Here is a 14,382-nt window from a genome sequence, read left to right as displayed (position 1 = left end):
ATTCGGCGTAGCCTACATTTACATTTTATAGCGTTCATGCCCTAATAATACTTGTGTACAGTTGGTGGCAGTAATACATATTGTGACAGTGAGTGACGTTCTTGAGGAGAAAGCCTACCAAAGAAGAAGAAAATGGATCCAGGAAGTGCAAGCTAGCTAACCATCTGTCTTGTGTAATAGGTCTAGTTTTAATGTTTCATTAAGATAAATATGACATTATATTAGGTAGATTTATATTGTAGAAAGAAATGCCTTTGCTAATACAAAATAGAAGAATCGAACGACCAGGTTCGACAGACGATTTGTTCGCCAGATATCCGCATTTGCAGGTGAGTTGACTGGAGTAGCCAAGTAAACTATTTGTATTTATTTTATTTGATTTAACCTTTATTTACCGGTGAGTTCACTATTTAGCCAATAAAACTAGCAGCTGTCATGTAAGCAAGTTGTCCTTGTTGGAATTAATCACCATTTAGTAACAAATCACTTGCTCTTCATGCTATATTGACATTTTATGTTATACCATAGGAAAACGCCCGAGTATTTCGGTCCACGCCGGTTGTAGATGTCGACCCGAAGTGCCTCCTATACATACAGCAACGAGAGTTTGCAGCCACAACACCAGCGGACAGTGAGTATAAACCTATAGTTAAATCAATAGGTTAACCTAGCTTAACATAGTATATTGTTGCGTCCAAAGGCTACCTCTACACTGAACAGTTTCCACGACCATGACGAAATGTGTCCCTCTGTTTCCCCAGACTCTGTCGCTGTCCTTGGTTCTGATGATGCAACCACCTGCCACCTAGTTCTGGTGCGACACACAGGTACTGCAGTTCTCTATGTAATGTGTGTATGTAGATACTATGATAGCATCAAGATATGAGCTTCTACTTCTAAAAATGAAACTTTCCAGAAACAAGTCTCTCCCTGTTGCCGCTTGCTATAGACCACCCTCTGCCCCCAGCTGTGCCCTCAATACCATATGTGAATTGATTGCCCCCCCATCTATCTCCTGAGCTCGTGCTACTAGGTGACCTAAACTGGGACATGCTTAACACCCCGGCCATCCTACAAACTAAGCTTGATGCCCTCAATCTTACACAAATTATAAATGAGCCTACCAGGTTCAACCCCAAATCAGTAAACACGGGCACCCTCATAGATATCATCCTATCTAACTCGCCCTCCAAATACACCTCTGCTGTTTTCAATCAAGATCTCAGCGATCACTGCCTCATTGCCTGCATCCGTAATGGGTCTGCAACCAAATGACCACCCCTCATCACTGTCAAACGCTCCCTGAAACATTTCTGCGAGCAGGCCTTTCTAAACGACCTGACATTGACCTCATTCCATCAGTAGATGATGCCTGGCTATTCTTTAAAAGTGCCCTCCTCACCATCTTAAATAAGCATGCCTCTCTCAAAAAATGTAGAACTAGGAATAGATATAGTCCTTGGTTCACTCCAGACCTGTCTGCCCTTGACCAGCACAAAAACATCCTGTGACGTTCTGCATTAGCATCGAATAGCCCCCGTGATATGCAACTTTTCAGGGAAGTTAGGAACAAATATAAACAGGCAGTTAGAAAAGCTAAGGCAAGCTTTTTCAAACAAATTTGCATCCTGTAGTACCAACTCAAAAAAGTTCTGGGACACTATAAAGTCCATGGAGAATAAGAGCACCTCATCCCAGCTGCCCACTGCTCTGAGGCTAGGAAACACTGTCACCACCGATAAATCCACTATAATTGAGAATTTCAATAAGCATTTCTCTACGGCTGGCCATGCTTTCCACTTGGCTACCCCTACCCCGGTCAACTGCCCGGCACCCTCCACAGCAACCCGCCAAAGCCCCCACCATTTCTCCTTTACCCAAATCCAGATAGCTGATGTTCTGAAAGAGTTGCAAAATCTGGACCTCTACAAATCAGCCGGGCTAGACAATCTGGACCCTCTCTTTCTAAAAATGTCTGCCGAAATTGTTGCAACCCCTATTACTAGTCTGTTCAACCTCTCTTTCGTATCGTCTGAGATTCCCAAAGATTGGAAAGCTGCCGCGGTCATCCCCCTCTTCAAAGGTGGTGACACTCTAGACACATAATGCTACAGACCTATATCTATCCTACCCTGTCTTTCTAAGGTCTTCGAAAGCCAAGTTAACAAACAGATTGCTGACCATTTCGAATCCCACCATACCTTCTCCGCTATGCAATCTGGTTTCAGAGCTGGTCATGGGTGCACCTCAGCCACGCTCAAGGTTCTAAACAACATCATAACCGCCATCGATAAGAGACATTACTGTGCAGCCGTATTCATCGACCTGGCCAAGGCTTTCGACTCTGTCAATCACAACATTCTTATTGGCAGACTCGACAGCCTTGTTTCTCAAATGATTGCCTCGCCTGGTTTACCAACTACTTCTCTGATAGAGTTCAGTGTGTCAAATCGGAGGGACTATTGTCCGGTCCTCTGACAGTCTCTATGGGTGTGCCACAGGGTTCAAATCTCTATGGCCGACACTCTTTTCTGTATACATCAATGATGTTGCTCTTGCTGCTGGTGATTCTCTGATCCACCTCTACGCAGACGACACCATTCTGTATACTTCTGGCCCCTCCTTGGACACTGTGTTAACTAACCTCCAGACGAGCTTCAATGCCATACAACTCTCCTTCCGTGGCCTCCAACTGGTCTTAAACGCAAATAAAACTAAATGCATGCTATTCAATCGATCACTGCCCACACCTGCACGCCCGTCCAGCATCACTACTCTGGACGGCTCTGACTTAGAATACGTGGACAACTACAAATACCTGGGTGTCTGGTTAGACTGTAAACTCTCCTTCCAGACTCACATTAAGTATCTCCAATCCAAAATTAAATCTAGAATCGGCTTCCTATATCGCAACAAAGCATCCTTCACTCATGCTGCCAAACATACCCTCATAAAACTGACCATCCTACCGATCCTCGACTTCGGTGATGTCATCTATAAAATAGCCTCCAACACTCTACTCAACAAATTGGATGCAGTCTATCACAGTGCCATCCGTTTTGTCACCAAAGCCCCATACACTACCCACCATTGTGACCTGTACGCTCTCGTTGGTTGGCCCTCGCTTCATATTCGTCGCCAAATCCACTGGCTACAGGTTATCTACAAGTCTCTGTTAGGTAAAGCCCTGCCTTATCTCAGCTCACTGGTCACCATAGCAGCACCCACTCGTAGCACGCACTCCAGCAGATATAGCTCACTGGTCACCCCCGAAGCCAATTCCTCCTTTGTTCGTCTTTCCTTCCAGTTCTCTGCTGCCCATGACTGGAACGAATTGCAAAAATCTCTGAAGCTGGAGACTCACATCTCCCTCAATAGCTTTAAGCACCAGCTGTCAGAGCAGCTTACAGATCACTGCACCTGTACATAGCCCATCTGTAAGCAGCCCATCTATCTATCGACCTACCACATCCCCATACTGCTATTTATTTATTTATTTTGCTCCTTTGCACCCCAGAATCTCTACCTGCACATCTTCTGCCAACCTACCATTCCAGTGTTTAATTGCTATATTGTAATTACTTCGCCTCCATGGCCTATTTATTTCCTTAACTTACCTCATTTGCACTCACTGTATATAAACTTTTTGTTTTCTACTGTATTATACTGTATTATACTATACTGTATTATTGACTGTATATTTTGTTTATTCCATGTGTAACTCTGTGTTGTTGTATGTGTCGAATTGCTACGCTTTATCTTGGCCAGGTCGCAGTTGCAAATGAGAACTTGTTCTCAACTAGCCTACCTGGTTAAATAAAGGTGAAATAAAATCAAATGAATGCATTTGTACCATCTTGTAGGAAGTGGAGCTGCTTGCCTTGCTCACTGTGATGGCTCCAGCACGTGGAGTGAGGTTCCCCTCATCGTCAAAGCTGTCACATCTCTGAGCAAGGACCCTGCCAAGGAGGGCAGGTAAGAGATAACCCCCCCACCCACGCCCCACACACCCACCCACCCCCCACACACGTAATTGTCCACTTGCTTCTTTTCCTTCAGGCTGGAGCTCCACCTCGTTGGAGGATTTGATGATGAGTCAAAGACGTCCCACAAACTCAGCCTTAACCTATTGTGTACGTAAATCTTCTTATCTTCCCTCCTGTTTGAATGCAACTGCCACAGTAGCAACACCATTATCAGGCTGCATAGAGAAACTACAAGCCTTCTATTGTGTTTTGCAGCGGCCTTCCAGAGACAGAAAGAGGATATTCACCTAGAGACCTGCTGCATCACAGGTACATGTTTCCACTCTGTTATATTCTCTCTCTCAGCCTGTTTTTCTTTATACAACCCAGAGCTATATATGTAGAGAGTTTGGCTGCCATGTTAGCACAGGGGCCATGATCGAACGGCTGCCATGTTAGTGCCTTTATTTTTGAAGTTTTGGTGATGTAACAATACGAGAGCACCTCCGACAATTTCCTATGAAATGACCTCCTGTAAACAAGCAAAGCAGGAGAGAGAATTTCATGTTTTTATTGATTCGCATTCGGGGTGTATCCACTGCGTTGTGGTGTCAACAAATTGCATATCTTCTTTCAGTGGACATCTTCATAGGTTTTGAAAACTATCTGAAATAAACAGCACAACGCGGAAGTGTCAGTTATCACTTAGCAACAGCTATGGAGGAGGAAGTGGCGCTCTCGGAACGTTCAGACAGAAACCCTCATTGGCCCAACTCTCTGTATATCTGACTCTGCCCCTACTTATCTCGAGGCTCTTTCTCTTTTTTCCACTTGCAGAGATGAATGACGTCTTAGTGGCCGGAGCGCACAGACCGGATGTGCATGGCATAGGTACTGTATCTACACTGCAAATCAATTCACCTTTGTGTAGCACACAGTTTATAGTATGGCATTGACTGTTTGTCTGCAGGTATAAATATTAAAACCGGGGAGGTGTTCCCCGCCTCGTTCCCTCACAAAGGACCCGCGGAGGAGCTGCGATCAGCACGGACATTCACTGGGGGCCAGGTAGAGACTTCCGCATAGATATAGAACCTTAAATAGGCTGATGTCATAGAGCCACTATGCATCAGATTGGCAAATTTGTCAAGTAGAACTGGAATTCCTGTCTACTGATATATTGTCTATGCTCTTGCACATCATCTCTGACACTATGTGAAGGGTCGATATAAAGAATGATCAAAGATGACACATTGAATGGCTTGTGGAGTGTCTGGATAGAACCCATACATGAGTTGCTAACTACACTTCATCAGACAGTCATATAACATTGTAATTATATCTCCACAGATGGCTGATATATATGACTCGAACAAAGGAGTTGTGAAGATAGGCCCATGTAAGTGGTCCCCGAATCTGGATATTTCCTTCTGGCTGTCACAAGATGATGACACCATCTTAAAGGTAAGGTGTAAGAAAATAATACATTACTAATATTGATCCCATAATCACTAGAACTTTAGTTGTATGTCCCTTTAAAAGCTTATTGACAACCTCTAATGTGTTATAGTCCCTGTTTCTGTCAACACTGATACAATGAATGTTGTATAGTATGTTATCAATATACACACTGTGAGATGTTACTCTTCCTGTTTTTTTCCCCGACCAGTACCTATCCACGTCCCCTACGGCTGAGCCACCACACTTTGTCCAGCACATCAAGTCCACCATCCAGTTCCTCCTGGAGCACCCCAGTTCAGACAGCATCTTCCCTGGAGGACAGCCCCAGTACTACCGCAGAACAGAGCAGGGGGACTGGGAGAATGTTAACCAGACATAAAGGGCCTGAGGCTCTTCTCTAACCCCCTGTTACTTTGACTTTCCCTGGAATCTGTCCGGAAATGGAATCACTCCTTAACTTCTGGAAGACAAGACACTGTGACCCTCCTCTTTACGCCATTGTGGGTGTCACATGTTATTGTTTTTTTGACTTGGTACCAGTACTCCCTGTTTATAGCCTCTTTATTTTCATTTTATTGTTGCTCTTTTATTTTTTACTGTTGTTTATTTGGTAAATATTTTTCTTAACTGCATTGTTGGTTAAGGGCTTGTAAGTAAGCATTTTACAGTAAGGTAAAATTGTATTCGGTGCATGTGACAAATAAAATTTGATTTGATTTATCCGTGGTAGCTATGTACAGTACAGAGCTATCTGGATTGAACCCCAGTGCTGTATCTATGGACTGTCTGTCTTATAGTTTACCAGACTTTTTTTGTATATGTCTTATTTTAAATCAACAATACAGACAATACAGACAATACAAATGTCTGCTCCCACAGAGAGTGCTCTGGTAAGAGGGTGCTCTGGTCAGAGGGTGCTCTGGTCAGAGGGTGCTCTGGTAAGAGGGTGCTCTGGTCAGAGGGTGCTCTGGTCAGAGGGTGCTCTGGTCAGAGGGTGTGCTCACCCCCAGCCGCCCCGAGGGGCTAACAAGACAAGGCCCCGGCCCAAAGAGATTTTCCAAGGGCTGGAAAAACCAAGCCCGACTCGCGGGCAGGCATGAAGGAAAGCGCACCCATAAATACCAGGACCAGCACACACACAGCTCTCACAGCATGAAGCCAAACCACAAAACATAAATAACGAAAAGCAAAATATAAAATAATTACATACCACCCTCACCCCTGATTGGAGGACCTCAAACATTTGCCCTGTACATTTATGTATATACTTATTTCAACACTCATAAATTCCACCCTTCAGACTGCCACAGATCAACCCATCTTTCTCAATAAATCATCATTCTACCATGGTGTCTTACTAGTGACTTGAACCTCCCCAACTGCAACATTTCTACTGAAATTTCCTTAAAAATAAACATTTATTTAGTTTACTTGACTGGCTGGCCCCAGTGAAGACAGGACAGGTGGGGCTATATGTATTTGTCCCAAATGGCACCATTTTCCCTATTTAGTGCAGTCATAGGGCCATAGGGCTCTGGTCAAAAGTAATGCACTATGTAGGGAATGGGGTACAATTTGGGACAGCTGATATCTTTCTATTACTGATTATTTTTATTGGGATGTTTTAATTCTTGAGTTGGTGACGGTCTGCACCCACGCGGTCTGTTGGATTGCACAATTTAACATTTAAGTCATTTAGCAGACGCTCTTATCCAGAGCGACTACTATGCTATTATCTGGTGTAGTCATGTTATCCAGTAGCTGTAGATGTACCCTTAATGGACAAAACATTAAGAACACCTTCCTAATATTGTTTCACCACCTTTTGCCCTCAGAACAGTGGCTGCTTGCTACTTCTTTGTCACATTTTAGCTAGGCAGGTTAGGAGAATGAGGTTAAGGTTGGGGAAATGGTTAGGCTTAGCTAAAATGTTACAAGGAAGCAGAAAACATCCACGCAAAAAGGTCTGGAGTGGCAACCAATCTGGCCAATTAGCTGTTAGGTTTCCATATACTCACTTACGTTGATCCTCCCAATTATTTAGTAACGCCTACTTTCAGACACTCCATGTATGCACTTGCCCATGACTCAAATTTGCATCAATGACTAAGGTCTGTCAGGATCGATTTTTCCTCAATATTGAACAATTTTGAAAACCTTTGAAAAACATTCTCATGAACCAGAAGTCCCAATAACATGGGTATGTGGCAGGTCTCTTAACTTAGTTTAAGAAAAGCTAGGGGATTGGTTAAAAGATGGCTGAGTTATTGATAAATCAATCTTTATCAATGGACACATTTTCCTTTCTAAAATCATTTCACAGTGGCCTATCAACTTGAAACTTTTTAGGGCCACCAAAGACATTGCCATGATGAACCATCATAAGGAAACTACTGTATTAACAATTCACTTTTTTGACTATGTCATGAGTTTGAGTAAGGTTGGATGTCTTGCGTTTATAGCCATGGTGATCAACTGGATGGAGCGGAAATCACAGAAGATATATGTGGTAGTTGCAGCAGAGAAATATTTGGGTGTGAGAGATTGTAGTGCCGAAGATCTACAGGAAGTTTTGAGAGAAGGGGTTCCATCCTCCCAGGCTGACGGTCTGGTTTAGGATCGTTTAGGGCCAAAGTAGTGGGATGGGGTGGTGGATTTGGGGGGATAGTGTATAGGTGCAGTGTTAGATGGTGGTGCAATTCAAGATTTCCCCATTCCCCATTTCTTTATTTTAGGACCAATGTGTAATCCGCATTGCGAAAGGCAGATAGCCTAAAGGTTAGAGTGTTGTGACAGTTACTGAAAGGTCGCTGGTTCGAAAACCCAATCCGACAATGTGAAACATTTCTATGTGACCTTGAGCAAGGTACAGCCCACACTTGGCCCCAATATGCAACACGGCATCTAGTCTATTTAAAATTCAGAAGATTTTAAAAAGATAAATATATTAAAACATTTCATTATTTTCATTATTATTCCATGTTGATGTATTTTATGTCTTTTGAATTTGAAAGACATACCGGCTCATTTTCCTCGAAGCCCACACATGGCCCATGTTTTCCCTTTGAGGACCCCAGCCAAATAATGGTAATTCAATGCAACAAAAAAGCTAACAATTTAGAATGTGTTGAAGATGGACCAGCCTAACAAGCATTTGTCAGAACTCTCCCATGACCAGTCAGCTGTTTATGTCTTATAATGTGTCCTCTTACTGTTATTTCTGATGTGGAATAAAAACAACAATTCCTAATAGATGGGCCTCCTGTGTCTTTGTTGCTCAATATCCATCCATTGTTTTATTGTTTCTTATAAATTTAGTGTTTTTCATTTGGTTTTTGATTAGATTGTTGGCTGAAAATATGTTTACATTTTGATCGCTAAACTATTTAGCCTTGGTATAGCCCAAAAGAGGGTCGCTTTTTTTTTTACCCAGCTGTTTTTATTATTTGGTACATCCCATTTGCTGACCTGTACACACACAAGATGGCAGCTTCGTTGGAAGAAGAATTTGAAGATGCGCCCGATGTGGAGCCTTTAGAACCAACATTGAAAAACATTATAGAGCAGAAATCTCTGAAATGGATATTTGTTGGAGGCAAAGGTGGCGTTGGCAAAACAACATGCAGGTAGGCCGATGCAAAATAGTGCTTTGTCACTATTAGCTAACGTCACTAGCAAAATGAATGGCCTAGCCAAGTATAGATATCTAGCTAGGTAGCGGAGCTTGTCCAATAACGCTAGTCCGACGTTCAATTCATGTTTCTTTATTGTCAGTCATTTACCATTTACCACCACCATCATCTCTTATTTCAGTGGGAAACACAGTGAGCTAACGTGAACTAGTTATATGGTTAGCTAAAATGACAATAATAGCTAGAAACTGTAGCTAACTAGTTAGCTAGCTGTCAAATTCATAACACTGTCATTACTTACTACGTTAGCAATCCAGCGAGTTTTAAAACGTTTTGAACAATCTTTTACATTAACAGCAAACATCAGGTTAGCAAACTCCGCTATCTATCTAACGTTATCTAGCTAACTAGTTTTAGTTAGACACTACCATCAACTCAACATGGACCATCACTTCCAAACACCAATTTCAAAGTTCGGTGGTTAAATTTGTTTCATGCGAAGCTGATTTTTATTTAATTGAGAAGACACTATGTTTCTAACGTAGTAATGTATACATACGCAAACAACGTTTCTAACTGAAGGGTTGATAAAGATCTGTTTTGTTTGTCTGTGCTCATGTGTCTGTCTATCAGTGTTTGTGTCTGTGGTCATATTTGTCTGTCTGCGCGTGCTCATGACATTTCTGTCTATGTGTGCTAATGTATCCGTCTGTCCTTTGTCCCCACAGCTGCAGTCTGGCTGTACAGCTGGCTGCGGTGCGTGACAGCGTGCTCATCATCTCCACTGACCCGGCACACAACATCTCAGATGCCTTTGACCAGAAGTTCTCTAAGGTGCCCACAAAAGTCAAGGGCTACGAGAACCTCTTCGCTATGGTACGTCAGCATTAGACCCAGTCTCTCTGCCCCAGTTTTTTTTATTGTCTACACTACAGACTGGTGATGCCGCTCTCTGCAGTATGTACTCTCTTACTAGGTTTTGAGAATGAGTAGAGGCAAAGAGCTGGTTTGTCAGACTACCTCCTCACCGGCTCTGTCCTCCTGTCTTGCCCTGACCTCTGCTCTGTCTGTGTTGTCTTGTGTGTGTGCTCCTGCAGGAGATTGACCCCAGCCTGGGTGTGGCGGAGCTCCCAGATGAGTTCTTTGAAGAGGACAACATGCTGAGTATGGGCAAGAAGATGATGCAGGAGGCCATGAGCGCCTTCCCCGGCATCGACGAGGCCATGAGCTACGCAGAGGTCATGAGGTACAGACACACACACACACAGGTCATGAAGTCAACACTTAATGGCTCGCCACATTAGTTATCGATACACATTATGCTTTGAGTGTCTTTAAAAGTTCTTTAAATTCAGTCAATCATTGGTTATGTTCAGTTTCTGTGATAGAAGCAGGGTAGCCTAGTGGTTAGAGCGTCGGACTAGTAACCGAAAAGGTTGCAAGTTCAAATCCCTGAGCTGACAAGGTACAAATCTGTCGTTCTGCCCCTGAACAGGCAGTTAACCTACTGTTCCTAGGCCGTCATTGAAAATAAGAATTTGTTCTTAACTGACTTGCCAAGTTAAATAATAATAAATATCCATGGATGATAGTGTTGGTCTGTACTTGTGGTAGTAGAAATGAGTTGGGTTGCTATTATTGGGCTTTATTGTCATCCGAATCAAATTCATACTCTGGGTAAGCATACAATTTAGAAAATCCCCATCAAAATCTATCCGTTTAAATGAAAGATGTTTTTTTTTGCATGGGCACCGCTTCCGCCGATATTGCCCTTCCGCACTTGCAGTGAAAGGTGGCAGAGCTAGAGCGGTGTTTGTCAGACCATTAGACATCCTGAAAATCGGTCTTCTCACGAATATGTCTGTAATGTCTGAACGGTTTGGCCTACAAACTGAGACTCTCCATTTTTCTCTACAAACGCCCACAAGCATCACGGGACTCATCTGAAGTCATTACTGCCTCTTCTGCCTGTAGCGTCCAAACAGTTTGGGCTACACACTAATATGACCACTGTAGAAAGGTGAATCTCTCTAATAGCAGTACTGCCAAATTCAATGTTTCATTAAATCTTTTTTGAATATATATATTTTTAATAGTCTGATGGCATTGAGATAGAAGCAGTTTTTCGGTCTCTCGGGGGGGTCACACCAAGGATAAGATGGTCACACCAAGGACCATTTAGCTGAATTTTAAGACTCCTTAAGGCAGGGTTTCCCAAACTGTTTTGTTTTTTTACTCTAACATTACACAGCTGATTCAAAGCTTGATGATTAGTTGATTATTTTAATCAGCTGTGTAGTTCTAGGGCAAAACAAAACCCTGCCTTAATAAGGGGTCTTAAAATTCATAACCAAATAGCTAAATGATCCTTGGTGTGACCATCTTAAAATAAATCTATATGTAAGCTTAGTAGAACCCCCCCCCCCCCCCCCTCAGCTTAGAAACTAGAGGGTTAATAAGGTTATATCGACTAACTCCAGTGTTCCTCGGTCATACTCTTTTCCTCTCCGTTCAGGTTAGTGAAAGGCATGAACTTCTCTGTTGTGGTGTTCGACACTGCCCCCACTGGCCACACGCTACGTCTGCTCAACTTCCCCACCATAGTGGAGAGAGGCCTGGGACGACTCATGCAGATCAAGAACCAGATCAGCCCCTTCATCTCACAGGTAAGGTCTACTAGCCCTAAACCAGATCAGCCTCTTCATCTCACAGGTAAGGCCTACTAGCCCTAAACCAGATCAGCCTCTTCATCTCACAGGTAAGGCCTACTAGCCCTAAACCAGATCAGCCTCTTCATCTCACAGGTAAGGCCTACTAGCCCTAAACCAGATCAGCCTCTTCATCTCACAGGTAAGGTCTACTAGCCCTAAACCAGATCAGCCTCTTCATCTCACAGGTAAGGCCTACTAGCCCTAAACCAGATCAGCCTCTTCATCTCACAGGTAAGGCCTACTAGCCCTAAACCAGATCAGCCTCTTCATCTCACAGGTAAGGTCTACTGACTGTTGATTTATTTCTGTGTTAAGCATGAAGCTCTAGTTGCTCTGTTTTAGTTGACCAGAGTTGCCATCTGAGTCGGTAGCATCAGTTTTCTTATTGTTGCCACTTGTGCATGATCCTTCTCTCTAGTTCTCGCTCACTCTTTCTCCCCCGTAGATGTGTAACATGCTGGGTCTGGGAGACATGAACGCAGACCAGCTGGCCTCTAAGCTGGAGGAGACTCTACCAGTCATCCGCTCTGTCAGTGAGCAGTTCAAAGACCCTGTAAGTCAGACCAACACCGACCCATTTAGAAACATGGATCTCCTTAACAATGCTTTACCGAACATCTTCGCTCTTGGAAAACATTGTGGTGTGTATGCAGTGTATATACACCTGCATTATGTACATTTGATTGATAACCACTCTACTTCACTATGTGGAGTTATTTGAGTATTGTGTGTTAATTATAGTTTTTGGAGTCCGTATAGTGACTCTCTACACTTGTGTTTGACGCCCCTCTCCACACTCCCTCATAGGAACAAACAACGTTTATCTGTGTGTGCATCGCCGAGTTCCTGTCCTTGTACGAGACGGAGCGCCTGATCCAGGAGCTGGCCAAGTGTCGCATCGACACGCACAACATTATCGTCAACCAGCTGGTGTTCCCCGACTCAGACCGGCCATGCAAGATGTGCGAGGCCCGTCACAAGATCCAGTCCAAGTACCTGGACCAGGTAAAGCGCGGCATAAGTAGTCTTCATGTTGTCAATAGTCTGTCACCACGTGCTCTGCCCCTACAATGATGTCCTAACCTTTATTCTCTGTCCCAGATGGAGGATCTATATGAAGATTTCCACATAATCAAGTTACCGCTGCTGCCCCATGAGGTACGGGGGTCCGAAAAAGTCAACACCTTCTCAATGCAACTCCTGGAGCCCTACATCCCCCCTACCAAGTGATTGACCTCTGACTCCCAGTCGCAGTCTGAACTCACCATCTCCGTCCCCCTTGACCCCAGCCTCACTCCTGCATTACAGCAACCCAGCAAGAACATCCTCTTCATCTTCAGGAACCTAAACCACTACAGCAAGAACGACACACACACACACACACGGGGCGGACAACACAGAACACCAGGACACACAACCACCTGCTCCTGTTGTAGGCCTACAGTCTAAAAGCGAAAGGAGGATCCATATGTGACTTCTCTCTCCTCTCACTTTTCTCTATCATTCTATCTATACCATTCTCTCCATCATATCTCACCAGGGAAAATATGAACTATTCCTAAAGAATTTAACTTTTCCCAGAGGAACACTCAAGGCCCCCACCTCCCTTTCTCCTCTCCTCCCCCTGCCCCCCTCATCCTATTTTTCCTTCCATATTCCAGCCTCAGTAATGTACAAGTGAAACTATCCTTAATGGCTGAGTTTGGTGTCTGGTCCCGCTGCTGTGTTTTTCAGTATAAAACAGCTTTGAGACGACCGACTGCATCTTTGGTTTTTACCATGTGATTTAATTAGACTGTATCTGTTTGGTTTGCATCTGAAATGGCACCCTATTCCCTGTATAGTGCATTATTGCCACACATTTTGACCAGGGCCCTGGTCAAAAGTAGTGCACTATATATAGGGAATAGGGTGCCATTTTGGATGCACATTCTGACTTCTTAATGCCCTCCATTGTGGGAAGGGAGAATAATGAGTGGTGGGAAAGTTTAGTCTGTTATGGATGAAGGTGGGTGTGTGATGCAGGGTGAAGACTTACGACCCCAGGGTGAATAGTCTCTATGAATTGGGATATAGGCCAAGAGGGAAGGGTTTTCAGATCATGTTATATTTCTGTCCCACCAATCCCATCAGTCCACTGACCAGCCTTAGAAGAGCATTTGAATACTTGAGTAATAATAGCATGGACATACTTAACTACATTATTTGACCAAAATGTTGTTCTCACGCACCACGTGTTTATGGTGTAAATAGCATGTCCCCATCTACATTTAGTTCAGTTCTTGGATAAAGAAATTATATTTATTGATCGCTGAGCAGTGTCATTCATCTATAATCTACAGTATCAGATAGCTACTTGTAATTATTTTATGCCAATGTCATTGTTTTCCCTACTCTAGGATGCCACTGAAGCAGTCTTTGTGTAAAGCTTCTAAAGTGCTACTTTTCTCTCTAGCCTGGTTGAACCAGACTGAATGCTGCACTCACCATTGAGTACAGTGTTCAGCCTGGGTGGGGGGGGCTTAGCCTGGTTGAACCAGACTGAATGTTGCACTCACCATTGAGTACAGTGTTCAGCCTGGGTGGGGGGGCTTAGCCTGGTTAAACCAATCT

General features: G+C 43.6%; 2 protein-coding genes across 2 annotated transcripts; both read left to right on the top strand.

Annotated features, from left to right (window-relative positions):
* Positions 1–23: 23 nt before the first annotated feature.
* Positions 24–6,192, top strand: LOC124016135 (protein N-terminal asparagine amidohydrolase-like). Its single transcript, XM_046331668.1, has 10 exons — positions 24–329; positions 529–631; positions 762–827; positions 3,864–3,975; positions 4,060–4,133; positions 4,242–4,295; positions 4,803–4,856; positions 4,936–5,033; positions 5,316–5,429; positions 5,635–6,192. Exons 1-10 carry the CDS (start codon positions 249–251, stop codon positions 5,803–5,805), a joined length of 927 nt encoding a protein of 308 aa, XP_046187624.1. The 5' UTR covers positions 24–248; the 3' UTR covers positions 5,806–6,192.
* A 2,684-nt stretch (positions 6,193–8,876) lies between these two features.
* LOC124016282 (ATPase GET3) lies at positions 8,877–13,669 on the top strand. The gene is made up of 7 exons (XM_046331830.1): positions 8,877–9,052; positions 9,787–9,934; positions 10,156–10,304; positions 11,574–11,724; positions 12,215–12,322; positions 12,577–12,774; positions 12,871–13,669. Exons 1-7 carry the CDS (start codon positions 8,910–8,912, stop codon positions 12,997–12,999), a joined length of 1,026 nt encoding a protein of 341 aa, XP_046187786.1. The 5' UTR covers positions 8,877–8,909; the 3' UTR covers positions 13,000–13,669.
* Positions 13,670–14,382: the final 713 nt, after the last annotated feature.

The sequence above is a fragment of the Oncorhynchus gorbuscha genome, linkage group LG26 (genome assembly GCF_021184085.1).
Source record: "Oncorhynchus gorbuscha isolate QuinsamMale2020 ecotype Even-year linkage group LG26, OgorEven_v1.0, whole genome shotgun sequence".
NCBI lineage: Eukaryota > Metazoa > Chordata > Actinopteri > Salmoniformes > Salmonidae > Oncorhynchus > Oncorhynchus gorbuscha.
The sequence above is the reverse complement of the archived record's forward strand: the minus strand, read 5'-3'. Positions and strand labels throughout refer to the sequence as shown.

What these genes read in the sequence shown, in the direction of transcription:
- LOC124016135 (XM_046331668.1), top strand. Translation starts at nt 249, where the DNA reads ATGCCTTTGCTAATACAAAATAGAAGAATCGAACGACCAGGTTCGACA. An exon ending in CCAGATATCCGCATTTGCAG is followed by an intron (nt 330 to 528) that starts GTGAGTTGACTG and finishes GTTATACCATAG; the next exon opens with GAAAACGCCCGAGTATTTCG. An exon ending in GGACATTCACTGGGGGCCAG is followed by an intron (nt 5,034 to 5,315) that starts GTAGAGACTTCC and finishes ATATCTCCACAG; the next exon opens with ATGGCTGATATATATGACTC.
- LOC124016282 (XM_046331830.1), top strand. Translation starts at nt 8,910, where the DNA reads ATGGCAGCTTCGTTGGAAGAAGAATTTGAAGATGCGCCCGATGTGGAG. An exon ending in TCAGCCCCTTCATCTCACAG is followed by an intron (nt 11,725 to 12,214) that starts GTAAGGTCTACT and finishes TCTCCCCCGTAG; the next exon opens with ATGTGTAACATGCTGGGTCT. An exon ending in AGTCCAAGTACCTGGACCAG is followed by an intron (nt 12,775 to 12,870) that starts GTAAAGCGCGGC and finishes TCTCTGTCCCAG; the next exon opens with ATGGAGGATCTATATGAAGA.